This window comes from Drosophila mauritiana, chromosome 3R (genome assembly GCF_004382145.1).
Source record: "Drosophila mauritiana strain mau12 chromosome 3R, ASM438214v1, whole genome shotgun sequence".
In the NCBI taxonomy this organism is placed as follows: Eukaryota; Metazoa; Arthropoda; class Insecta; order Diptera; family Drosophilidae; genus Drosophila; species Drosophila mauritiana.
Genome location: NC_046670.1, coordinates 22,744,083 through 22,769,151, shown reverse-complemented (window position 1 = coordinate 22,769,151; position 25,069 = coordinate 22,744,083). Strand labels below are relative to the sequence as shown.

General features: G+C 40.7%; 9 protein-coding genes across 9 annotated transcripts; 4 read left to right on the top strand and 5 right to left on the bottom strand.

Annotated features, from left to right (window-relative positions):
• Window positions 1–2,016: 2,016 nt before the first annotated feature.
• On the bottom strand, window positions 2,017–3,316 carry LOC117144099 (lactosylceramide 4-alpha-galactosyltransferase). The gene has a single exon (XM_033309115.1). It carries the CDS (start codon window positions 3,314–3,316, stop codon window positions 2,117–2,119), a length of 1,200 nt encoding a protein of 399 aa, XP_033165006.1. The 3' UTR covers window positions 2,017–2,116.
• Window positions 3,317–3,689: 373 nt separating this feature from the next.
• Window positions 3,690–4,004, top strand: LOC117143751 (accessory gland-specific peptide 57Da). The gene has a single exon (XM_033308564.1). It carries the CDS (start codon window positions 3,713–3,715, stop codon window positions 3,911–3,913), a length of 201 nt encoding a protein of 66 aa, XP_033164455.1. The 5' UTR covers window positions 3,690–3,712; the 3' UTR covers window positions 3,914–4,004.
• A 607-nt stretch (window positions 4,005–4,611) lies between these two features.
• Window positions 4,612–4,826, top strand: LOC117143750 (accessory gland-specific peptide 57Db). The gene has a single exon (XM_033308563.1). It carries the CDS (start codon window positions 4,640–4,642, stop codon window positions 4,760–4,762), a length of 123 nt encoding a protein of 40 aa, XP_033164454.1. The 5' UTR covers window positions 4,612–4,639; the 3' UTR covers window positions 4,763–4,826.
• Window positions 4,827–5,325: 499 nt separating this feature from the next.
• LOC117145317 lies at window positions 5,326–5,484 on the top strand. The gene has a single exon (XM_033310912.1). It carries the CDS (start codon window positions 5,332–5,334, stop codon window positions 5,431–5,433), a length of 102 nt encoding a protein of 33 aa, XP_033166803.1. The 5' UTR covers window positions 5,326–5,331; the 3' UTR covers window positions 5,434–5,484.
• A 292-nt stretch (window positions 5,485–5,776) lies between these two features.
• LOC117144370 (accessory gland-specific peptide 57Dc) lies at window positions 5,777–6,211 on the top strand. Its single transcript, XM_033309493.1, has one exon. It carries the CDS (start codon window positions 5,777–5,779, stop codon window positions 6,086–6,088), a length of 312 nt encoding a protein of 103 aa, XP_033165384.1. The 3' UTR covers window positions 6,089–6,211.
• A 12,854-nt stretch (window positions 6,212–19,065) lies between these two features.
• On the bottom strand, window positions 19,066–20,128 carry LOC117144118. Its single transcript, XM_033309138.1, has 2 exons — window positions 19,615–20,128; window positions 19,066–19,560 (listed from the first exon to the last, which is right to left on the bottom strand). The coding sequence occupies exons 1-2, from the start codon at window positions 20,047–20,049 to the stop codon at window positions 19,105–19,107; spliced, it is 891 nt and encodes a 296-aa protein (XP_033165029.1). The 5' UTR covers window positions 20,050–20,128; the 3' UTR covers window positions 19,066–19,104.
• Window positions 20,129–22,385: 2,257 nt separating this feature from the next.
• Window positions 22,386–23,072, bottom strand: LOC117145545 (calmodulin-related protein 97A). Its single transcript, XM_033311239.1, has one exon. It carries the CDS (start codon window positions 22,938–22,940, stop codon window positions 22,494–22,496), a length of 447 nt encoding a protein of 148 aa, XP_033167130.1. The 5' UTR covers window positions 22,941–23,072; the 3' UTR covers window positions 22,386–22,493.
• On the bottom strand, window positions 23,072–23,694 carry LOC117145544 (calmodulin). The gene has a single exon (XM_033311238.1). The coding sequence runs from the start codon at window positions 23,587–23,589 to the stop codon at window positions 23,095–23,097; it is 495 nt and encodes a 164-aa protein (XP_033167129.1). The 5' UTR covers window positions 23,590–23,694; the 3' UTR covers window positions 23,072–23,094.
• Window positions 23,695–23,702: 8 nt separating this feature from the next.
• LOC117145542 (calmodulin) lies at window positions 23,703–24,531 on the bottom strand. Its single transcript, XM_033311237.1, has one exon. It carries the CDS (start codon window positions 24,398–24,400, stop codon window positions 23,903–23,905), a length of 498 nt encoding a protein of 165 aa, XP_033167128.1. The 5' UTR covers window positions 24,401–24,531; the 3' UTR covers window positions 23,703–23,902.
• Window positions 24,532–25,069: the final 538 nt, after the last annotated feature.

Below are 25,069 nucleotides of genomic sequence, written 5' to 3'. Positions count from 1 at the left end.
CTTTGCAAGTTTCGTTTAAATTTTAGAGTGTTTTCCGGTGCACAATATAAAGGTGTGCGTTCGCAGATATTTGTCAAAAAAATGTAATAGCTTAATAATGCAAACAAATATTATACCTTTATAAGTTGTTTTTCCTTCAGTGTACCTTATTTTAAATTCTAAAACAATAGTGGTAGCTGCATTTCTTTAGGTATTCATTTTATTTATGTTTCAAGAGATTTATTTCTTGTTATTTTCTCCTTCACTTCACTTTAAATCATCTTTCCGCCACGAAGTCCTTTTTGTGATCAAGAGCAAGTCAGACTTTCGCTTTATCCCATTTCCAGAGCTTAGGCAAAGCCAAAAGATTGCAGCCCAGAATGCTTTCCTTGGGTGTTTATACTCTGCCCGGCTGCCAAGTACAACCAGAAGCCTGAAAACTATTACAATAATTTTTATATTTATTTATGAGCTCAAGGACCAAGAGTCCCAAGTCCTGTGATGTTGTCGCTTCTGCGTTACTTAAAAAAAAAATACATTTCTATGCCTGCATTACGGCGAGAACAGAACTTTTCAGCTTAGTAAGCATTACTTGAACTTCACTCGGCGCTAGTTTTTGTTTTGGCCCAGTGAGGAATTCCGGTCACGTGACTGTCATTGGATATCGAAAACTACGTACTTCCCGTTGGGAATTCCGTAGGACTAACGAGCGTGACAAATGCAAATGAAGTAACTGAGCCAAATTACATGTTGACCCTGTGGATGTAACACAGGCGAGAAGTTAAGAGTCCGAGACTAAAAGGGAAAAATCTAATCAAGTGTTTTGATTGCTTTAGTAATTGTTATGAATAAAAGTGCAAACCTGGGATTTCCCGAGACATTACAGAATTAAAAGGGTAAAATAACCCGTTTATGCTTGTGTTGTCGTATTTTTAAAACAATTAAATAGATGCTGGCTGGTGCATCCAATTATAAGCATTTATATGCTAAAAACCATTTACATATTAAATGTAAATGTATATAAAAACAAATAAATTTTATTTTTATTTTATTAAGAGATTGAAAAATGTAGCCATTCATTTTATCAAACTGAAACTAGCCGACTTTAAATTCAAAGAGTTGTGAGATTTGCCCAGTCAACGAGTTGTAAATGAATGGGATTCCTTGCCTTTTCCAAAATGTTGTGCAATTTTTCACATGCCAATTTTTTTTTGTATTTTGTTTTTGGGCTGACTGTCGTGTGGCTCCAAGGGAGCGCTGCAGTTGCAAATGCTTGAAATTACATTTTTCGCATTAATAAAAATGAAATAAAAATAAAAACGCAGCTCCTCCTGTGCACGAAATATGCAAATGTGCCGCGTGCAGTGCAGCAGATAAAACTGAGCATGAGACCCATATGTGAGCTTTGGTCCTTTTTCTCCATTTTAGTTTGTTTTTTTCTTGCATTTTTGGCTGGTTGGATTGGAGTTTTGGGTGACACCCCATAATGTGGAGCAGCTGTTGCAGGCAGTGCCAAAAGTCACCATAAATTCGGGCATTAGTTGCCTACACTTCTGTTTGCCCAATCCACAGTCCACTGGCCTCTAAAATGTTTTGAATCTATATATATATATATGTACCTAAGGTATAAATAAATTGGAAAATTGCGCTGTGCATAAATAAAGCTTAAATTTAATGATGCGAAAATATTTATTCAAAACTTGAAAGCGCCGCCAGATATCCTCGAAAATGCTAATAATGCTCTGTCTGAAATTGCCTCCGGCTATTTACTTTGGCTTTATTTGGAAACAATTAATTAGTTCTTCATGGCGCTATGACAACAAAAATGAGTGAAGAATTTTGAATGGCCCTCGGAATTTATCATAAATATTTCAACAGACAATTAGTTACCCTGAGTATGAATCAAAAATATAATTCGCTTTATTACATTTTAAGCAGATTCAGATTCCTCTCCGCTTGGCTGATCCGATTTTCTCTTTAAAAGCTATTTCAATTAGTCTTCTTCATTTGAGAAATTTACTATGGTATCAATATGATAATTTCTACTATATATTAAAAGAAGATACATTGCTTTTAGACTTAACTTAGGCGGTATTAAATCGAAACTTATTCCTAACTTAATGAAGCTTAGAATTAATCAAAAATATTCCCCCGCTGCTGCAAATGACCTGGGACAGTGAGTTTTGGCCAGTTTGGTGTAGGCACAGTTGGCCTTCGTTTTCAGTTTCCATCCCTTTGAGAATTTGTTCCAAACATGAATCACTGGAGATTTGGATATTCTTTTCATGGTTACGTTGAGTCTGTTGGGCTCAAAGAAATCCTTCCACTGACGCCAGGAAATGGCATAGAATGCATTTGCATCAAAGATCTTGAAGCCATTGCAGCGTTTGGGATTGTTAATCACTGACTTGATATTATCTGTGTTGCACTGCTTTTTGGCCACTCGTGTTATGACCCCGGGTCCATTGGTGCCCCACTTATTCGCATTGTAGTTAGCCTCCAGATCCCGCAGACACATGGTGGCAATCTTGTGGCCCAGACCGCCGGGGGACATCTTCATGACTCCACAGGCCAAAGATATGTTGCTCTCAGCACCCGTGAAGTTCGGTGGCATCTTCTCCAGGTTCTGCTGAACCACGACATCGAGATCCAGGTAAAGACCGCCGTACTTGTATAGGGTAACATAACGCAGAAGATCCGAGACGTGTGGAAAAAGAAATTTCGATTTGAATAGTTTTCCGCTTTTTAGCCATTTTGCGATGGGAGTTCCGGCTGCATAGCGCCACAAATTGAGATGCCTCAGTCTTATGTTCTTGTAGTTATGCAAAGCCCTGATCAGCGGATCTCCACTTAATGGACGATGAGTGGCGCCGGCGAAAAGTACAAATACAGTGAGGCCTGGATTGTGAAGGGCAGCCGATTCAATGGCACAGGCCTCACGTGCCGTCAATTGGACCACGGCGTTCTTTTCTATCCGCCTGAAATTCGAAGTTTCATGGAAGAATATACTTTGTCCACGACTTGGCTGCTTTTTGGCATTTAGTACATCGAGCAGGGGTATGACTGGAATTCTCTTAAAAAGCTTGTCCGATTTGAACTTTGGTTGGTTGGCCACCGACTTGGCTGCATTTTTGGCTAAGGAATGCACATGGTTTTTATTCTTAGCCTTGCCATCGATTGGATTTTTTGGAAGAGTGTTTGCTTTCTTCGTTGAATTCGTTAGTTCTGTTTGTTCCTTTGGGTAAGCATGATTGTATGTTATCCATTTGTAGGTCAATACGATGCTGATAATCAGGAGCAGAGAACCTACAACGATTAAAGTTCGTGACACTTTCATTATGAGAATTTTAGACTGTACTTCAATTTTGTAACTTACGGTTTACTAACAGCCAAATTAGTTTCACTTCACACACGAAATTGTGATTTTAACAGCAATATGCTAGAAATAAAATATTTTATATGATATTTTTGGGCTTATTTTGGCTTCTTGATTAAATTCCACTTAATGACACAATTTTATATAATAGCTTAATCAAACACACGCAAATCAGAATTAAAATTTGAAGATATATGCATTTATATGAATTGTTGATTATTTTCCTCGAATGAACCACGTATAATAAGGTCAAGCGTGCCGAATGTGAAGATTTGTTTCACTTGGCGATCTTTTTTTGCCTATATAAGCGGTCTTGCATTTCCTCATTGCTTTCAAATTGACTTCCAACTGGTCGACATGAAGTTCCTAGCTCTTTTCGTCACTTTGCTGGTTGTTCTGGCTGTGGTTAGCGGCCAAAAGAGCCAGAATACAAATCACAACGTCATCGTCATCGGTAAGAAGCCTGGAGCTGCACCTGCCGCAGCTGCTGCCGCACCTCCTGCCGCAGCTCCTGCTGCTCCTGAAGCAGGCGTCGCAGATGCTCCCGCCGAAAGATAAATATTATGAGTCACAGCTTATTTTCTTCTAATAAAATGGATCGCTAATCATAATATATGTTTATTAAAGTGTGTACTACTATATCAAACTACATACACTGACTTTTGAAACCACGACCAGACATGGGAAACTATAGAAGATAGTAACTAGGCCACTGCTTTCTTAGATCCTTTTTAAACAGATGTGATTATGAAATTTAATTCAAACTAAAAAATGTATCTTCGGTTCAGTAAATTCCATTTAAGTTTCTTAATATTGTTGAAAAAATGATGCTTTTATTTAAACTGTATACGCTGACTATTGTTATCACAAGTCATTGAAAACTATAGTAGATAGTAACCAGATCGTTTTGAAACAGTGGTAATTATGAATTTAAATTTAAGCAGAAACATATATCTTCGGCTTATTAATTTTCATTGGCGTGCTTTTTAAAAATGTTTCCGAAAGACTAATACTAATTTTATGAAATCAAGTAAGATTTCTATCAGCTTATAAGTTCAGCTTATATAAAAGTATGTTAGATTGACAAATGGAATCAAGTGTAATTTAAATTTGATTCGGTGTATTATGTCTCAGTTTTAAGGAATTAGTTCCACTTCCTCTTCTTTCATCGTGCAATTAATTTAAACTTGTTTGGCATTTAGATTAGTATCGCTTACGCAACCCCGTCCTTATAAGAAGAGCACTCACCTAACTTGTCATTACTTTCAATCCCAACTGGCCGACATGAAGATCACCGCTGGAGCTATTCTGTTGTTTGCCGCTGTGGCTTTCGCCCAATCCGCGGATCCGAACACCAACGAAAACAAGAATGTGATCCACATCAATAGTCCCAGCGCCTCAAAGTAAATGATCTTTTGATATTTGCAGGCACAGAATTCAATAAAACATTTACTTAATTGTTTGCATGTAATAGCAATTGCCTATTTATTTTATTTTAAGCTTGAAATATTAAATCTCTATTAGTATCCAAGAATTTGCCAGTTTTTTCATAGACCTTTTGTTTGAAGCTTTGTTTGGGCAAAACCTATTAAGGGTCATGGCTTTTACAAAGCGTCACAATCTGACAGTACATCCGATGTCTTTGCCTAATTTCATTTAATAATATTTTTAATATATATATATAAATATATATATTTTATGCTAAAAAAGCATATGTTTCAAAAAGCGCTGATACAAAAACGAAAGGTACCAAAGCCAAATGTTCCAAAACCAAATGTATCAAAACAAAATTAACCAAAACTAATTTTCAAAAGATTTGGCGATTTTTTTTACCAAGAAAAGAAAAATGATTTAACGATAATAAAATCGGCCACCGTTTAAAAGAATTAATCGATTCGCTTGGCTTATGCAACACTTGGCTTATAAACAATATAAATACAGAGTCTGTGTTTTATTTCTATTCTCTTCTGATCGACATGAAGTTCCTTGCGGGTTATTTTTTGCTGCTTCTTGGCTTTGCTATGGCCCAAAAAGATTCTGACTCGAATGTGAATCATAATGTAATAAATATTAATTAAACAACATGATATGTTGTGAGAAAAAGAATAAAGGATTCTATAAAATGTGAACTTATTATTTTTTTTATTTATTTGTTATCGTTTAATTTGTGTCCAAGTTAATTATTTTATCCTCCAATTAATATATATTAAAAAGCATTTATCAAGGGTTGAAATATATATTATATCTGGAATAAATTGGAGATATGAAATATAAGTGTCTTGTTATTGATCGATAATCGGTCGATAGATCCGAATCAGTAGAGAAATATGTGTTGGTCATATGTTATATTATATAATCGCTACTGTAGTAAACCATCTCGAATATCTATAACGTCTTTTAGTTTAACCAATCCAATTTGTTATGCCAGTTTACGATTTGATCTCATGGTATTTAAAGCAACTACAAAAGTTAACAATCGTTAGCATTCACCAAGTTGCAAAGATGCACGGAACACACTTTTTGATCCTGCTCTTGTTGTGTGGAGTCCTGGGGTCTAACGGTACGACACCCGACACTATTAACGCGACTAATGCCGAAAAAAGTATTCACAACATGCTGCGTTGTTTAAAGAAGAACGAACCAATAGTTAAGTCCAGGAAGTTAACCTTGCCGCCTAACTGTAATCGATTTGTTAGCGCGGTCGTCGAGAGTTGGAAACCGGAAGTAGTGTAAATCCTCATCCTAGAGAGAGTTTTAATAATAATAAAGATAATGCCCAATTAAATGCCACAAACTAGACTAAAAAGTGCGAATAAATGTTTGAAATATGTGCCACAAAATGTATTTAAAATATAAACGTAGTTAGTAAGCAGCTTTACATTACAAACTAGATTGCTATACCTACATGTTTTGCCAGTTAGGTGTAGAAAGTTTATATTTTATTTCTCTTTTATTTTTTCATGGCGGCATAGGGAGTTGTCCACATATACGAGTATCTGTATTCAACAAACTTTTTATTGTTGCTTCAAGTGGCATTGTTGTTCCAGTTGCTGGCATAGATAACTACGTGCTAAGAAATGTATAGCGAGCTGCACAGGCACAATATATATTATACAATATATACACTCGTTCTGAAGGCGATAGGGATTCATGGAGGAGGCTGCCAGACAATGGCTGGCGCCCACGTCTCCATGGACGCATTCTAATAAAAAGCAAGCACAGAGAATGCCGTTCTGTGTTGCCGTTTTCGCCATTGGCTCGAATGTATCCACAGTTTCTTCATATTCCTGCCATAGTTCGTTATTCCCATACCCTTCAACAGAGATGGCAAAGTTTTTCTAGTGTTTCAACATTTACAGGGAGAAACTATCACTCATTTAGCCAGCTATAAACTATTTTAAAATATGTTTAACTACATATATGTAATATTTTTAAATTGTCTGTACACTATTTTTATATAGCCCTTCCATGAAGGAATACATAGTATACTAATCTAATTCGTTTCTCATCACTAACTGGCTTTCTGGAAATCCTTCTCCACAGTTCAACTCCTGCCGTTGTGCTCGAGTTTTTAGGCTTTTTGTTACTTGGGCAACATTTGAGTTATAAATGCCGCACTACTTGAATGAATCTCCTGGGCGTAATAGTTTTCAAATGGCTCTACGTATATGACTGTCTTCTCCCTTCCTTTCAGAGATTCGTTTCTGTCTTTGTGGCAAACGTATCGCACACAAGTGGCTCGCTGTCTTTGGGCCAAAAGCGCTTGCCAATGCGAAAAATGGCCCAATGAATCTGGCTAGAGTAAGTTGTTGCTGGCCAGCAAATTTGCCGTTTTATGCCATTCAGTGGACGAGACTCCGTCAGGCCCATAAATAATTAAAGTTCGCCTTATTTCCGATTTAATGGCAACCAAAAATTGGAAACGAAAGTTGATTGGAATTTCGTTGTTAGACGATTGCTGGCTAAGCAAATGATGCAAATTCATAAACTATGCCAACTAACAAATTTGTGTTCATTGTGTTTCCGAAGAATTCTATATTCAGAAAAGAATCTAATAATCGTATGAATAATGAATATGGCTACTAAACTCTAGTACTGTTTACTAAATTTTATTTAATTTATTATAGGCCTCTCTTTACTCAGGTCTTCGATTTGTATCAAGGCTTGGACAAATTTATAAAATTCTTGGCTTACGGAAATCGCTTTTCAAACAGTCAATTGCCCTTGATTATGTGCCTGGCCTTTATCACAGTAATGAGACCGAGACGGCCCAATGCCCAAGCAAATAAATCAATTTTTCTCGTTTCCGGTCAATTAGTGGCGTGCGATGGATTGCAAAGGTTGGGAAGTTAAACTAATCGCCTGATTCCATGAAGATAGCAAACAGAGGGCAAGTGAAATGTTTACATTTCTGCTTCGGTTGATTGCTATTTAGACTTTTTCTTTTTCCTTCAACTTGTTGCAGTTTCCTTGTGCCTTGCACTGAGTTAGCCGCCTTGGCTGGCCAGTTCCCTTTTGAAGACACTCGGGCGTATTAGCAATGTTAATGTTCATGGCCCTATGTCCCATATTAAATGCTAATTCGCATACGGCACACGATCCCAAATGGAGTACTCCACCACTCCGGCATTTTTTCCCCTCGTTTTTTTTTTTTTTGATAGAGGACACGGTTACGCTACATGACATTTACAAGTTATTATTATGCAAAGGACACGCTGCGGAGTCTCTTTTCCGATGCCCCTACACCCTGCCCACAGCGCTGCCATCCGCTTTTCTTTGCTCATATGTTGCAAAATCTGCTGTGGCGTTGGGAAATTTGCATTTATTCATGGCATAAATAAAGCATCCGCAGCGTGGACGGGATGCCGAAAAAAGGGATATATTTAATCTGGTCACCCCGCCCAGGCAAAGAGCTTGCGTGCTTCGTTCGGCAAAATCATGACAGCACTTCGTGGGCATCTGGATGGGGATGTGGACCGGGATGGGGATGTGGACGGGGATGGGTATGTCGATGTGTTTTATTTATAATTTATTTGCCGGAAAGTGCAGCTTACGAGGGCGAGGCAAACACCTGCCGTTGACGGCCGCAGGTGGCCAACGCTCTTCTCTATAACAATTACATGCATTTAAAATCTGGTTTCGGTTTAGAGATTCGCGGTTAGGCTGCCACGCCAGTTTTCGACATTTGGATGAGGGATGTAACAAATATTTATAATCAAGATTTATAAAGAATATAGTACTCATTCTAATCAATGGAAACCACATTTTTTGGGCAAAGTGTGTATTGAAAATTTATTTAAAATTTTGGGCAAATTCTATTATACATTTGCATTGCAACTTCATATGTATTTCTGCATCCCTGGCTAAATCAGCATGTTGAGCAGTTTATTCTGCGGCCTGAACATCACTGATTTGCATGTGCACACGGCTTAAATCCCAGATTAAATTGCTGATAGTAGCCATAGTTGCGAATTACGTTCCAATTTGTTAATGGGTCTAATCAACGTGTTTTGTTGACAGCGAACCCCGGTAACTATTGGAAAGCCCCCATTACTGGGCTCTAAAATCATTACCAAGAAAATAAGGTCACAAACGTATATATTTTATTTGGCCACAAACCTCGAAATACACGTGGGCCAGCTGGTTCCTTGCACAGCTCTCAACCCCACAACCGGAACATAATAATCCCATAATGCGGAGTTAGAGGAGCGTAAAATTAGCCCCAAACCGATGTGGGTGTTTCCCCCTTCTTGTGCATGCATAATATTGTATGAAAGTGAAGCTCAGAGAAGCTCCAATGTGCAAACTTATGGTACCATTTCAAAATTTAAATCTACAAAAAAATTGTAACTTAACTTAAAGTTTTCTCTTGAATGTCTTTCCTTGTCAGCTTTGTTTGCTGAAAACGACAGTTGGTCACGTGTTGTACTCATTACCCTTTGCTGTCCTCATTACCCTTTATGCCCTTCGCTCATTGTTTTTCGCCCGTTACACTTTTCCTTATCCCCGAATGCTTTTCCTTTGAGGCGTTTTATTTTTCCGGGAAAGCGTGATCTTTTGTATGGGCACCGATTCATTTTCCATTAGCACTTTAATATTTAATGACTTCTGTTTATCGCACATAATTGAATTCTGTGCTGTGGTCTGGGGCCATCGAAGCTTTTCCTGCAGATGGCCTTTATTATTTGCCTTTGGCTTATTGCTCATTATATTATTATCTTTTGTTTGTAATATCCGTAATATGGCTTGAGCCCCGCCATTTTTATGAGGCATCATTATTTCGGTTTTTTTTCTTATAAATAATGCAAAGGAAAATCTCTTTTCTCGCATTCGTTCTCTTCGGCGTAATTCTCAATCAGAATTCAGACACACATGGCCTGGCATGATTTTCTTTATAGGTCTCTTGGTTCCATCCAGCTTGCCCCGCTTCTCCCCTGATGATTATCGCTTTCAGTTCGTTAGTAAAAGTTACAGCGCCCTTTTCAGTTTCCTCTTGGCCAACGGAGGGCATAACCAAAAATTTAATTAATGTATTTTCTTCGTGTTTTCGCATATTCATGCCTCAAAAATTCGGTGCATGTGTGGCACGTTTTGCTCATTAGCCATTTAGGTGGTATAAATATGCATTAAACCATCTCGCCGAATCCTTCCTATCCCGAGACGTTAGTTACGATTTATGGCCAAGACATGAAATGGACAAAAAACTCACACACACGCTCTCTCCCAGGAAAACTCTAGCGAAAATTCAAGTGCAAGGCAAACTTAAGGAAGCCGGGGGGCCAAGGACAGTGGCCTTTTGTCCTAATGAAAAGACAACAAAATGCGAAGGATAAACGACTGGAGAGAAAGCTCCAAGGTTGTCTTCTTTCGCTCCTCCAAAGCTTGGTCAAAAGCTTTGTACCGCAATTGTCGAAATGTACATTTGACAGCTAAATAATTGGCCGTAAACATGGGCTCGGGCCCGGAAAAAATTCACAAAATTTAACCTGCATAAATTAAACTAAAAACGGTTGTATCAAAAGGGACAAAATGCGTCCACATTTATTTATTATGCGGTGACCCGCAAGAAAATATAAATAATAAAGCAAAAGAGTTCTGTTGAAAGCCAAAAGCGGAAAAGGAAAAGGTATAAGCCGCCCACAGCCATAATTCAAATTTGTATAAAAATGTTAGCTATTTCTAGAGCGCTGTGGAAACCACAAAATGGCCAGCGACACGCCGCCCCAGTTAACTTTGCCTTCAAACATCATTTGTCAAGGCGAGCACACAAGGCCAAAAGGGAAAATGGCTCGAAAGGAAATAACCAGCAGGGAAGAGGCGAATTTTCACGGCTCTTTAAGCGGCCAGACTTCGATACAAAAATGTGTTTTGCTTATTAGATGAGCCGGGCAACCCTGGCAATCCATCAGCCGTGCAGCAACACTGACGCCGCCCTGACGTTGACTGCCCACCCGCTGCTCTCCCCCTCACATAAGTGAAAGATCACACCAAAGCAATCTAATCCGGTGCCGGGCAAATTGTCCAATGCTTTTTGTGTTGTGTCTTGTGGTTGACAGGCGGGCGAACATTTTGACAGCTACCCAAAACCAGAGGAAAAATGGAAAAGTGGCATCCACCAGAGATGCAATTCGCTTGGGTTTGATAGTTCTCACAATACTCCCTTGACCAATTGCCTTTCCTGGGCAATTATATTCTACAATTATTTAGAGTTCTGATGTTGCAAATGATATGTTATAAAATTAAAAATATGTTAACCATTAAGAGAATACGACAATTTTCAACTAATTTAACAACTTTCGGATATTAGTTTTAATTCGATTTCGAATCAGCATCTCTGTTGCAGCCAAGCAAGCTGCAGCTAGCTGTAGCTGTGAGTAGACTCTGAAAAGTATGCTATGGTTTTTGCCATACTTTTTGTATTCCACCTAATCAAATGCATGTGTGGACGCCGTGAGGTAGTTGCTCCAGAACCCCATAAAGTGCACACGTGTGGATGAGAAGTCGCAAATGCCACGCCCAGAGTTCACAGTTCATGGGAATCCTTGACATGTTTAGCATAAATTTTGCTGATGACCTCAATTTCGGCTTAAAGGCAAAAGCCGAGAATATGCTGCTGCTTATCCGTCCAGAAGGCCAGAGCAATTAATGGCAAGCATTTGCCGGGGCATTTTAATAAAATGATTAAAACTTATTTGCCAGCTGACAGCTCAATTTGTGACCTCTGGCTCAAAGGCATTTTCCATGAGGCTGGCTGACCTTTCAGTTCCCCGCTCTTTTCGACCCATGAGCTTTTAATTTGCCCCTCGGGCGGATAACTGGCGGCAGTCGGCGCCATAAATAAGCCCAGACCCATGCAATTATGCGCTTGAGCTGTCATTGCAGTGGCCCTGCTCGTTGGTGTGAAAATTGCATATTGGCATAAATTAATCAGCAGCGACAACGCCTGCGATTGCGAGGCCATCAGCTGGCCATGATTGCACTGGGCCAAGCCAGTCAGTCAGTCCACGTGTCCTAGTGTCCCACTTGTATGGCATACTCACGGCTCCGTGGGACGGACACCTGCAGGCTTTGGCTACTGCTGCACCGGAATTAATCTACGTACCCAGCCGAGCTGCGAAATGTGGATAAGAAATTCGTATTGACGACAGATTGAGTTGTGCTTGATTTGAATCAATCAGAGAGTTAATCACGTTCGCAGCTTCGTTTTCTGCACACGAATTCGGCTCAAATTGAATGTATGATTGATACAATTGAGTTTGAAGTCCTAACCAGAGCCATCTATTGACATGGATATTTCGATTAATTAATTGAATTGGCGTGTATGATTTGTATTTCTTTTCGATTTAGATTTACCCACGTAAAATCGAAATAAATATGAATATAAATGATTGAGGTGGTATTTTCCACATGAATTAATTTAAATTTCAAATTGTTTATAGTTGGTGCGTTTTCTATTTTTTTTGAGTTGTTTTTGCAGACAATATAAAACTCATTTAAAAGTTTTTTACTTCTGAAATAATGTTTATTAAATCTGTCTTAATAGCTTAATCAATGCGCAATGTTCCGCATGATTGGTTTGTTTACAATTCACAGATCGTATGTTTTTTCCAGACTTTATTTAAGGGGTCAACAATGCAGCATTTAATGGCGTTAATGAGCACAATTTTATTTTAAGGTCGGAAATATTTAATTGAAATATTTAAAGATAAAACATATTGCGATATTTAGCCTATAATTGTATGCCTCGTTTATTGTGTAATATTACAAATATATGTAGGTACAGAAAGCCTTTTTGTGCTTTTGACAATATTTAAACAAAATATTTGTATCTTCTTCAATGTAGGAGATATTCCTTGGGGAATTTCAATTTCCCCTTTGACGACAGTTACACTACGGCAGCTTGCTCTTCAATTTGCGGCTGGCTCAGCTTAATTGATTCGCTTTAAGGCTGGAACAAAAAACTAGTTGCAGTAGGCAAAAAGCAGAACTTTGCCCCAACTGAAAGAAAACGGCAGACAATTAAGCCAGGGGCTTTACTCTGTACGTGTGTGTGTGTGTGTGTGTGAGAAAGGGTGGAATTTTCCGGCGATAGGGGAAAAGTCGGGGAAATTGAGAACTGCAGCAATTACTTACTCGAAATCTGTTGGGCGAATGGGGGTCCTGGGGTCTCGAGTCCCGACTCTTGTGGCTGCGGCGTGAAAGTGAAATACTTTGCCAAGGACTTTGCCATTGTTGCGGTTTGACTGCTGCATCTGTTGTTTGTGCGAAAAGATTGGACCATCTTCCCCGGCCACTGCCATTTATCGTGAACTGTGTCAAGCGTTTGGTTTGGTTTCGTTTTGATTTGCAATTTTAATGGACTTCTTTTTTGTGAGAGTGCAAATTGCGTAAGGTTCTTCCGGAGCTTCGGTTGCTGCGGCTTTAATTTATAATTACAACAATGCCACCGAAAGTGGCTGGCACTTAAAACCCTTTTACCCCTCGCAAAAAAACGGCCATTTCGAAATGAACATCGAATTAACAATTTTAAAACGAGGCGTGGAAATTGCATTGGTTAAGTACACAAAAAAGTGCATAAAGCCGGCTACGGGGAAAAAAACATAAAAATCACTTAAAAATGTGTGAGAAATTAATTGCAATTTCAACCCGAAATGATAACCACAAACAAAAGCGCAGAATTGTCGATTTTATTGTGTGGTCAGAATCGAAAAAATAACAATTGGCCGGAAAAAAGCGCAGCTCAACCAGTTGAAATTATTTGAGACAGTGTGATGCAGATATTTTGATGATATGGCAGATATATGAAACTAAAATAAAAAACTGTGTGTTTACATTTAAAGAGTTCAGTACAACAAACAATTCAATGAACTCGTTGTTTGTTTATAAAATATATAGCAACGTTTTTCCGACATGGGTAAATGATATAAATGGTTTTAAGCTCAAGGCAATCTTACGCAAGCTGACAAATTTTGGGCTTAGTCCTTGTTTTACTTCGCACGTAGAAGATTTGGCAGCAATTCAACATTGTTTATTTATGGTATCAGTGAGGCAGCGAAGGTAATTTGAGTTAACCAAACATCCAGCCCACGTTTATGCAAACGATTTCGAATCAATTTGGCCGCAGATGTTTTTAAATGGCTCCATGCCATTAGATGGCTGCCATTCCTGCGACCTTTCGGCATCCTTTGGCATTCCGCCAAGAAGTGGCTGTCAAGTCAAGTTCCTGTCTTTTAAGCGCTTGCCGTGCAATCACTCAAAGTTGTTCGCATTTGCATAAACACTTCTAATCCTAATGCCATGCAAGCTGCAGCCGCCCGAGTGCTGAGACCTCAGTCCTGAGTCCTGCGTCCTGAGTCCTTCGTCGTTTAAACATCCGGTTGCTGCCCCTGCCACAGGTCCTGCTCCTGGCTACTTACAGTCAATTGCCCCACCCGCCGGCCTTTCGAAGTTGAAGTGACATCGCCAAACTGACAGACAGCCAACAGAGTGGTGTGTGTGCCCCACAACTCCTGCGCCTCATCAACGGAACCGGTCTGTGGTGGGACAAATGTTGCGTGCCAGGACAGCGTTTCCTTTTTCCTTTCGGCCCCTCCATTCAGCTGCGATTTCGTCAAACAAACGTCGAGTGGGCTGAATGGATCACGCACACAACAGCCATGCATGTCATTCATTCTCAGCCGGACGGAGCGCCTTCGCAGGACTCAAGTTCGAAGCACACTGAGATAAATCATACTCAAGATACATTATTGATTATTATAATTGTTGGTATTCCTGTGGGAAAAAACTACTTCAAAGTTTTCATTCAAATCATGGCCAATTAAAACAAGTTATCACTATACAAACACCACCATCTAATTGAATAGAGCAGTTTGTTATCTATGTTGATTTAATTTTAAGCAAGTTTTGCTCCGTGGAAGGAGCTGGCGGACATCCTGGCCAAGGAGCTGTGCAAGCTGGATGCTGTGGAAGCGCTTAGGCTGTCAGTCAGCGTGTCAGTTGTGCGGCATTTCATTGGTTTTGGCTCCTACACGATGGCCTCGGCCCCAAAGTTGCGGACAATTGACAGCCGGGCAGGTCCCTTCCAGAAAGTGTCCTTTGTCTCTCTCTTTAATTTCGACCCCCGTGCCAGGACTTGTCTTAAAGTCAGCAACTAGCCCGGTTTTTGCCCATTAGCTGGGTTTCAGTTGCAGCTGCTGCTGCTGTTGCAGCTATTTGTTGGCTGCTTATTAAAAACTTTTTGGGCCAGCGAAAAAATTTGATTAAGTCCGGCAAACTGCGGTTAGTTTAATGACATGGCTATACTCTAACTCAAATTTATTTAGTGGCAAGCATGTGAAAGTAAAGGTCATTGCTATAAAGTAGTATATGTAACTATATTTTCCACAACATACTAATTTAAATATACATATTTAAATATAAATGAAGAGCTTATCGACTTTGCCCCAGTGTGTCATTCGTTTAGCCTCGATTTTTTATGAAAAACTTTTGCAAAATATTTCCAGTTAGGGCTCGGAATTCGCTCTCAACTGTCGAGCTCGCACTGAAATTACAATGCATTCGAAGTGCCTTCGGTGGGCGGGGAGTTGGGTGTTTCGGATGTTAGTTGGAGTACTTTTCCCCTAAACTGGCGCACTTTGCATAAATTTCAACTTGAAGCATTGCACTTACTTGACACATTTCGTTTACCCAGACCGAACCATCCACCCAGCCAACCATCCATGACTAACCTTTCGACCCGCTCACCTCATTCAACTTTGTTGTTGTTCATTTGGGATGAGGAAAAAAGAAAGTTTTGTCTTTTGGTCTCTGGTTCTAGCAACAATTTACCGTTAAAAGCTCAACATTGTTACACTGGTTTTTCACTTTTCACTAAGTACCGGGTTTGTGTTACCCATAAAAAAGAAAAGGTGAGTTGCACGAGAAGAATACAGCCGCGGGTGGCACGAGATCCGCCCAAGTGCGTTGAGTAATCTGCTCAAGTTTTGCCGGCGTCTTTTGTGCAACGTGCGAAGTTTGTCACTCCGTCAGTGAAATGGCAAAGGGAGCACAGCAACACTTTGTCCATGTTCAGTGCCATGCCGCACCCATCTCCACTCACTCACCTTTCGTAATCCACTTTCCCGTAGAGACATCAGCATACACCTGGCGAAGGCGGGAGATCTAAGGATGCACTGGGGGCGGGGCAGTTGTCGTGTCAACACAAGTTTTGCATTTGGCGATGTGTTTTTCCTCGGTATGTCCCGTTTTTCTCTATTTTTGTTTGCACCCTGCAAGTTGTTAAATGAGTTTTCATAGTTTTTCGTGGGTGGTAAATGCACACCCTTTCGCTGTCTCTGTTTGCGGAAAATTAATATTTTTCCCTTAGCCCATTTCATTCGCTATAAAGTTCACCATTGCCACTGGGGTGCATTTGCTTAGCGTCAAAGTTTTCTGTTATAGCGGATTTTTATTAAAACCCCGGGAAGAAGTAACATTTTCCGAGCGAAAGTTTCAAACACAATGGAAGTTATACTTACCAGAGGGACTCTCAATTTATTAGGGGTAGAATATCTTAGTAACATGTGTTTAATATAGTATGCGTATGGGAATGAAGAAAAAGTTATTATTGCCACATATCAATTTACAATAGAGCTCTAAATGTGTACAGAGATGAATTTATTTTATGAAACTACGATTTATTTGGTTTTCCGTAAGGGATCAACCAGTAAGTGGTCAATTAATCAGCGCGTTTATAAACTTTAATCAAGCTAATAGCCACCATCGGAACAACATTGGCAATAATTAATCAGTGGAAATATAATAACCGTCATTAAACTAAACAAACACATTGCGCCATTCACAGTTCGCTGTTCGCATCAATTTCAATATGCAAGCCAGGTACATAACACTTAACCCATGATACCCCCACCTGAATACATTTCCAATTAACCGGGGGGAGCTCCCCACTTTGCCCAACTTCCGGTGGCGGGGCACGCCGTTTGGTAAATAACAATGCCCGTGCAAATGTTTAATGATATGAAATTAATGCGTAAATATCCGAGGCTTCTTTGCCATTAAAGTGAATAGTAAATGGGATACGATTTCCCGGGCGGAACCAACGGGAATTTTCACAGCTGCGGTGGTCGCCGTCAGGTGAAAATGTAAATGATATGCCATGATATTGGCCTCAAGCTGAGAGGAATAAATTGACTCTTTGACTATTCAAAGTATTTTTCGTTTCTGACAGTTTGCCTGTGGAGTTTTGCAACACTCGTGTTTGTTCAAAAGTCAATTTAAGACCCAAAAATTGATGCCATTGTCGGTATTCATTTGCATGCCACTCGCACAACTTGAAGAGCCGGAGAAATGAGGATAAATTCACAAATTATGTTGTTCCTCGAGATTTTTACGGTCCTTGCCCCACACACACACACCCACTTAACGCCCATTTGCCACATCCAACGCAACCATAAATACAATATTCCCGCAACTTTTCGGGAAAACAACAACAGATTCGATTTTACTCAGTTTCGGTTTTGATGCGAGGCCGAAAATTTTTATTGTCCAGCAATAAAGGCTGTGGAAAAGCTGGGCAAAAGCGACGGAATACGCATGAAATTTGATTTGCTTCATTGAATTGATTTCATTTCATTTGTTTTGATTTGTTTCCCCCGAAAAACGCAAGGACGCAAATTGGAAACCGGACCCCGGATAACAAAAACTGGCACCATCTGAATTGGTGTATTCGAGTACCGAAATGAATACATTTCGGTTCACTTCGGGGCGTGTCTGGGGGGCAGGCATTTGGATTTGGATTCGGTTGGGGATTCCTATTCCTATTCCTATTCCTATTCCTATTCGGATGAGGGGGCGTGGCATTGTGGTTTATGCTGATACTGTTGACTGACATCGGGGTTCTGGGCCTGACTTTTAGTAGTAGTTTATTTAGTTGTTGGACCGATCAACACTTGCCAGATTGCTTTGGCATTAAAGTGTCAGCAAATATTTCGGATTCTGGTTGGCTCCAGAGTGGAATGTTGGGTCTGGCATCTGGCAGCTGAATGTCCGGAGTGGGGGAAATGGTCCTGTTCCGGTGATGATTCGGCCACATGCGGTTTAATGCCCCCTAAAAGCCTTGACTCCAGTCTGCATTCAGAAAAATGCAGTAGCTGAATCAATTTTGAAACTAGAAATCTATATAGAAATATATTCTTTTAAAACTAGTCTACTAACCCAGAACTGTGAACTTGATACACAAATTAACTTTATTTTTATAAATGTAGGAAATATTCTTGCAGTGTAACAAAGGAGTAGGCTTGACTAAATCCCACGGCAAGAAAGACAAAACCTGCCTCTCAATTGAACCCTTTTAGTGGGCTTGTCAACGACGGATGGCGCAGCTCTTAAAACGTATCCAAACAATAAATTGGGTAGTTATTTGGGCTCAGTTTCCCATCCAAGATACATTGTATTGAGCCAGATCATAAACCGAACTGGGCGATAGCTACCATCGATTGCTACTTGATGGCTGATAACTCTTGTCTCAACTACCAATCGCTTGTTTTCTCTGGGGCATTCGTGTCCAAATGGACGCCACAAATAACCAAAAATCCGCATCGTTACTTTAACCGCTCCCCAATGCGCTTTTTACGGATGGAAACCTTTTGGCTTTCCAGCCAACTTTCACGATATCCCAACTGATGGCCCAATTAGTGCGGTGACAAGTAACATTTATTTATTGCCATTTTCTGCTCATGTAAGTAAACTTTTGCAAGCGAGCGAGAATCGAAAAACTTTAAACTTAATGTTCTTGGCAATGTTCTTTGTCAATTCCCCAAAGAGAATACCGAAACTAATCATTATTGAAAACGTGTGGTGAAAACTTTAGTAATGCCCCCTATTGTGTCGCACCTTTTTCCACTGTCACTGTGACCGCAAAAAAAAAGGAAAGAAAAATGTGAAAACAAAATAAAAAGAACCAAAAGTTATAACAAAATAGCTTTGGTCAAATTGTTTTACAAGCCAATTGGGTTTCGTGTCCCTTTTTGGCTCTGTCATTTTGCCTTTTTCGAGTTCGCTTCGATTGGCGTTGCGAAATCCCCCAGGCGTTTGGCAGAGAAAGTTCCAATGTGCCCACGCTTTTCACTCGAAACATGGTTTCATGCTGCTGATAAACTTTAAAATAAAGTCCGGTACTTGTTTCTTTTAATATATATATATATTTTTTAACGATTTTCGAAAAATAATATAAAAATATTAAACAGGGCACATCAATTAGAAAATATAGCTTCACCCTGTTCATTGTACTCCCATCCCTCCACCTGTCCTTTAACTTCTGGATCTTGGAGATTTCTTGGCTGGTCCTGATTTTGCAGCATTTGTTGCTGCTTCTGCTGCCCGAAAGCTCCACCGTTGTCCTCCTCGTAGGATCTTCGATCCCTTACAGCCTTGTTCTTCGCTTCGTTGGCGGCACAGGCAGCCCTGTAGGCGGCCTTCCTCGTGTTGGTATAGTCCAGTTTGGCGGAGCGCAGCTGCTGCAGCAGCATCTCTGCTCGCTGGCGAGCGGTGTCCACCAGCTGGTTCTTTTCGCACAACTCCTGCTGGGCACCGGATGCAGCTGCCTCAGCATTGCTCACTGCCTCCTCGGCTACTTTCACCGAGCTCCGAAGCGATTGCAACAGCGTTTGACATTGCTTCGCTGTGGCCAGAGCGACATTGACATTTGACTGAAATTCAGCATATCACAATATAGTTGGTATTTAAAGGGGTTTAGCACATACCTGTGAACCAACCAGTGAGTAAGCTTCCTCCTGCACGATGATCTCCGCCTCGTGCACCTCGTCCTGCAGCTGCTCCATAAGCTGTTGTTTCCCCGCCAGCGCCGCCTCGGCAGCCTTGGCCGCAGCAATGGCCTTCTCGGCCAGGTGGTGTTTCACCTGGCGGGCAGCAGCCAGAGCCGCAGGTGCCTGAGTGTCCGACGCCTTCTTGGCCTCCTGGGCAGCCTTCTGGGCAATATTGGAGGCGGCCTGCTTGGAGTTTCCGTGCCTCATGCCCATGTTAATATCCCCGGACTGGTCCAGAAGCTGGGATCTGGACTGCTGCTGGTGCTGCGGGCTGCTCGGATGACGTTGGTAGCAGGATGCAAGGCTGGACGAGATCAGGAGCAGGTGATAGAGAAGGATGTGGCACAGGAGCCGTGGCAAGGCAATGCGCATAATTATGTGAACCTTCAAAGTTGCTGCCAAGTTTGCCTTTTCAACTCAAGGCTCGAACATTTTTACATTTCAAGTAGTTCCGCTAAGCCAACGTGGCAAGCGTTCTAGGGAATAAAATGTTTAACAAAGTTTTTTTGTTAGAGAAACTCTGGGTAACGGGGACGCATAACTTTTCCGCGCAATTTAACTTAACGTTCACGAGTTTCTCATTTTTATTTTCTTTTGTACCTTATTCACTTAGTGTTTTTTTTTTCTCAGCCGTCGCTTTTCCTTGACATGAAAAGTAGACTAACAATGCATGTGGCAACAATTTTTTTTCGGCCGGTTGTTGAACAAGAATTAATTGGGTCGTCAAAGTCCTTCAGCCCCGATAAGCTTCCAGCCTTATCGGAATGGCAGAGAAAATCAGGAAGGAAAAAACTGGGAAAACCCAAGACGATTGCTCGGGTCATTTGTGCGTTGATCTGTTAATCCGAAAAGGGTTTTTGCCGGCTTCCCATGACGAAAGCCCCTACTTTTCCTCCCATTTGATTGAGGACCCGAGAAAGCTCCGCCATTAAGCGGGCAAGTTTGTTACGGCCAACATAAAAGGCCATGGCTAGAACCACTAGGCGTATGCGTAATAAAATCAACAACTTAAAATTTAAGCCCCCAAACACGCACACACATTTCTCTCTCAATTAGAGATAACAGATAACTTTAACTGCTTAAACTGTGTATATGTGTGGCCAGGACCACAGTCCAAATTTGACCAGAGTGCGGTTGTTCACCAAAGTCGTCCCCTGGCGCAAAAGTCCGTGTTTCGGCCAGGACACACTCTCGGCCTCGTTCATGGACCTCGTCACTTGCATTCGCCTTTTTGCGTATTCAAGTGCCTGTGCGGAAGTGTTCCATACCAATACTCACTGCCCCATCCTCCCCACATACCGACTCCACCGAAAAATGACACTCCAAGTGAGGAACGTGGGCGGCAAACCGCATAAAAAAGTATCCTAAAAGAAATTCATGTGCATGCCAGCAGAATGCTTTCTTTTTTCCATACACTTGAGAAAATTTGTGTGATAAGATAAAAATATTCAAATATGTAATTAGAATTACCAATTACTAGTTCGACTCAAAGTAAAGTTAATAAAAGTGTTTTTAAGTGTACGGTATCAGTCAACCCAAAGAAAGTTGAGATTGCCTTATAAAAAACAAAAGGCATAGTTTCTGTGAGGTATATGATGTTTTACGTTCTGGAGAAACGAATGAAAACAAACACATCAATTTTCCGAATGTCTGGTCTTCGAGAAAAACACATAGATCAAACTCAAAGAGAGCTCCCTTGTATACGATGTGTTTTCTTTCTTATTTCTGATTTACTTGCCACTCAAATATCCTTCCCCGATATTGCAGAGCCCCTGCCCTCCTGCCCCTCCACCGACACCATCGGATGAACCGTCTGGGGAGGGAGGTCCTGCCCACAAATTCAATTTCCTCTGCAGCCAGTCCATCGAACATGTCCTGTGCCTGCTGCTAACTGAAAACTGAAGCTGAAAACCAACTCGTCTATGCGGCGAGGTGGCGAAGTGCCGATGTCGTTCTGGTGTTTGAACCGCATATAGACATATATATTTGCCAACACTCGAGTATATATAATATTTATGCCACTGTAAGTGCTTATTGATGTCAGATCTGGAATTGGAATCTGCTGGGCTTTTGTTCTTATTCCATGCGAATGCACATTGCAGTTAAGGTCTCGATTCGATTCGATTCGATGCGATGCAATGCAATGCGATGCTTGATGTTTTGCGGACTCTCAATTAAGAAAGTTGGCATTTTGACATGTTTGAACTGCAACCGATACTTGTAGGCCAAAAAATTGAAAATTCATACATGCGCGTACAGAACACACACGAAATATTTATAAAGCCAGACACAAGCCCCCAAGACCCCAAAGAGGTTGCTTCCAGCCAGGAGTAGGAGCCGGGCCCGCTGAGGCCACAGTAAAATTTAATTTTAATGCATAAGCAAATTGAATTTAAGCAACAGGAAAATTGTTCGTCTGGCCACAAAGGTGCCGCATGTGGAAGCAAAAACCACTTGCCAGGGAAACGAAAAGGCGGACTAAAACCACGTCGAGTGCTTCATGCTGAAAGTTTTCACCTGACGAAGGCGAGGCGAAAATTCCTTAAACCAACCACAATTACCGAAATGGGGTGCTTTCATCAAACATTTTTAAGAGCAGGACATGCTTGAAAAATTCTTGGTCTCCGAATTAGGCTAAGGAAAAACTAGCAGACCGCAAAAATGTAATTGAAATAATTGGGGGCGTATTAAAAAGTGTTCGAAAATAGTTGGAACGCAGAGAAGTGTAAATTGTATTCTTTGAAGTGGTAGCAAGAGAAATACACGATTTTTATGCAGTGACCCCAAAATATTTTATTTCATTTAAAGTAGCTGAACTACTTCTGGCTAATCATCCAAACGAATTCCTCGTAGTTGATCATGCCATCCCCATCAAAATCAGCCTCACGGATCATCTCATCGATCTCCTCGTCGGTGACCTTTTCGCCCAGATTGATCATCACAAAGCGTAGCTCGGCTGGTGATATAAAGCCATCGCCATCGCGATCAAAAATCTTGAATGCCTCACGCATTTCCTCCTCAGTATCAGTTTCGCGCATTTGCTTGGCCATTATGCCGCAGAACTCAGTGAAGTTCAGTTGGCCATTGTTGTTGCTCTCGGCCTCAGCTATCAAATCCTGCAACTCGGCCTCCGTGGGATTCTGGCCCAAGGTGCGCATCAAGGTGCCCAGCTCACGGGTGGCGATCTTGCCGGTTCCCTCCTTGTCGAACTGGACAAAGGCATCCTTGAACTCGGCAATCTGCTCCTCCGTTAGTTCCGACATCTTGTTCAAAATTCAAAGATCTTCGGTTTTTATCGTAATATTTCGAAATGCTTTCAGAGCTATAGACTGTAGGAATTTACGAAAGAGAATGAGCCGAAAAGGTTCTGGTGATACTGACAGGTCGAGTTCCCAACCCCTAAAGCCTGCTTTTTCCTTATGTGGTGGACATCATTCTGACAAATCGCACATAGTCTATATTGCCTTCCAAATCAGAATTTGCATCACGGATGATCTCCTCCACCTCATCATCCGTCAATTGCTCCCCCATGTTCTGCATTATGTGACGAAACTCCGATTCAGTTATTAAGCCGGTTCCTTCCTTGTCAAAGACTCTGAATGCGGCTATAATTTCATCCTCGGTGGACATATTGGCGTACCTCTGAGACATTATGTGAAGGAAATCGCTGAGATATAACTCACCGGATCCATCAGCATCGATCTCGGCCTGAATTTCCTGCAATTCCCTATCACTGGGATTGTGCGCCACAGACAGCATCAGTTGCCTGAGATTTGTTATAGGAATAACCTTAGTGTCTTGGTCGTCAAATAGGGAAAAGGCTATCTCCAAATCCTTGACCTGTTCCTCGGTCAGATTGTGGGTGCGAATGGTTCGTTCCTCTGCTGGCGGAGTAAGGAATTCGAAATCCATGGCCAAAGGGGTTGGGGCTGGACAAATTTTTGGGGTCCCTAAACACTCACTACAAATTTTCGACAAACTTTATTTCACAACTTCATATTTATAGATTTAAAACAAGAAAAGCCTACTCTTGTTATCATTTTTATTGTTGTAGTTAAAATCTATTGTACATTTGCTTTTATTTTACAAAGAATAGTCCGAACAGGTGGCAATTGTTATCCGATATTTCAAGATCTCCCAAGGTATAGTAGACAATCATAAAAACCATCCGATTCCATTGGTCATTCTTTTGAAATGTATTCATTAGATCTTCCCACCTTAGCTTTTATGTCTCCATCATCATGGTCACAAAGCGAACGTAGTCGATTTTCAGTTCCGTGTTGGCGTCGGCATCGCGTATCATTTCCTCGATCTCGTCCTCTTCCATTTCATCGCCATATTCAGTCATTATCTGACGGAACTCATTCTCGTGTATAAAGCCAGATCCATCTTTGTCGAAGACTTTGAAGGCCAGGATAACCTCATCTTCGACGGTCATATTCTCGTACCGTTTCGACATGATGTATAGGAAATCGCTGAGATACAGCTCGCCGGATCCATCCGTATCAATTTCGGTAATATAATCCTGTATCTCGTTTTCCGGCGGGTTGTGGGCCACGGCTCGCAGGCAATCTCTCAATAACTTGATCGGAATGACCTTGGCATTATCGTCGTCGAACAGGGCGAAGGCCGCCTCACAATCCTTGAGCTGCTCATCATTCAGCGTGTGGGTATGAATTGTTCGTACCTCCGGAGGTGGACTACTGAAATCAAAGTCATCCATGGCAAAGTGTAAGTATACCTTGGGCTAAAATTTTGATTTCCCAAAAAGATGAATTTTAAAATTTAGTTTTTCGAAAATTTTGGTGTTCAAATATTGGCTTTTCATTGAGAGTTTTCCATTTAGACTGAAATTGTGGGAAATTCAAGGCACTGACAACAAAAGATTACTAGTTAGTTTTTTTTTTTTAATTTAGTTGTCTTAAGCGCTTTTCTGAGTGTATGCTAATTGCCAAATTGACATGGTTCTTAAACTCATTTTCAGTGAGATAAATTTGTGACATGGAAAAAATTGCATGTGACCACATCTCCGTAATGCAGTAACGCCCCAGTAAAATATAGCTGGATTTAACAATTAAATTTGCAACAATTTCCCGAATAATGTTTTCATAGCCTCTGGCTACCGCTTCGAGCATTGTGGCTGTTGAAAAGCATGGGTAATTACATTTTTAATTAAATGCGTCGCAGTTTGTTCTGTTTTTATATTATTTTTATTTTTGTTGCTGCATTTATACAACTGTTCAGTATTTTTTCTGCTCAGCCATTTTCTGCCATCGTCGGTCTCTTGGGTCATAAAATGCTTTTTGTGTTTGTATTTTTTTTATTGAGCATTACGGGCAAATAGGGAAATTATCCAATGCAAAATTTCGAGCAATTTGCATAATTTGGGAGC

Bases quoted from the DNA above. Each gene is read 5' to 3' on its own strand.
- LOC117144099 (XM_033309115.1), bottom strand. From the start codon at position 3,316: ATGAAAGTGTCACGAACTTTAATCGTTGTAGGTTCTCTGCTCCTGATT.
- LOC117143751 (XM_033308564.1), top strand. From the start codon at position 3,713: ATGAAGTTCCTAGCTCTTTTCGTCACTTTGCTGGTTGTTCTGGCTGTG.
- LOC117143750 (XM_033308563.1), top strand. From the start codon at position 4,640: ATGAAGATCACCGCTGGAGCTATTCTGTTGTTTGCCGCTGTGGCTTTC.
- LOC117145317 (XM_033310912.1), top strand. From the start codon at position 5,332: ATGAAGTTCCTTGCGGGTTATTTTTTGCTGCTTCTTGGCTTTGCTATG.
- LOC117144370 (XM_033309493.1), top strand. From the start codon at position 5,777: ATGCCAGTTTACGATTTGATCTCATGGTATTTAAAGCAACTACAAAAG.
- LOC117144118 (XM_033309138.1), bottom strand. From the start codon at position 20,049: ATGCGCATTGCCTTGCCACGGCTCCTGTGCCACATCCTTCTCTATCAC. The intron at 19,561-19,614 runs GTATGTGCTAAA...GCTGAATTTCAG, and splicing joins ACTCACTGGTTGGTTCACAG to TCAAATGTCAATGTCGCTCT.
- LOC117145545 (XM_033311239.1), bottom strand. From the start codon at position 22,940: ATGTCGGAACTAACGGAGGAGCAGATTGCCGAGTTCAAGGATGCCTTT.
- LOC117145544 (XM_033311238.1), bottom strand. From the start codon at position 23,589: ATGGATTTCGAATTCCTTACTCCGCCAGCAGAGGAACGAACCATTCGC.
- LOC117145542 (XM_033311237.1), bottom strand. From the start codon at position 24,400: ATGGATGACTTTGATTTCAGTAGTCCACCTCCGGAGGTACGAACAATT.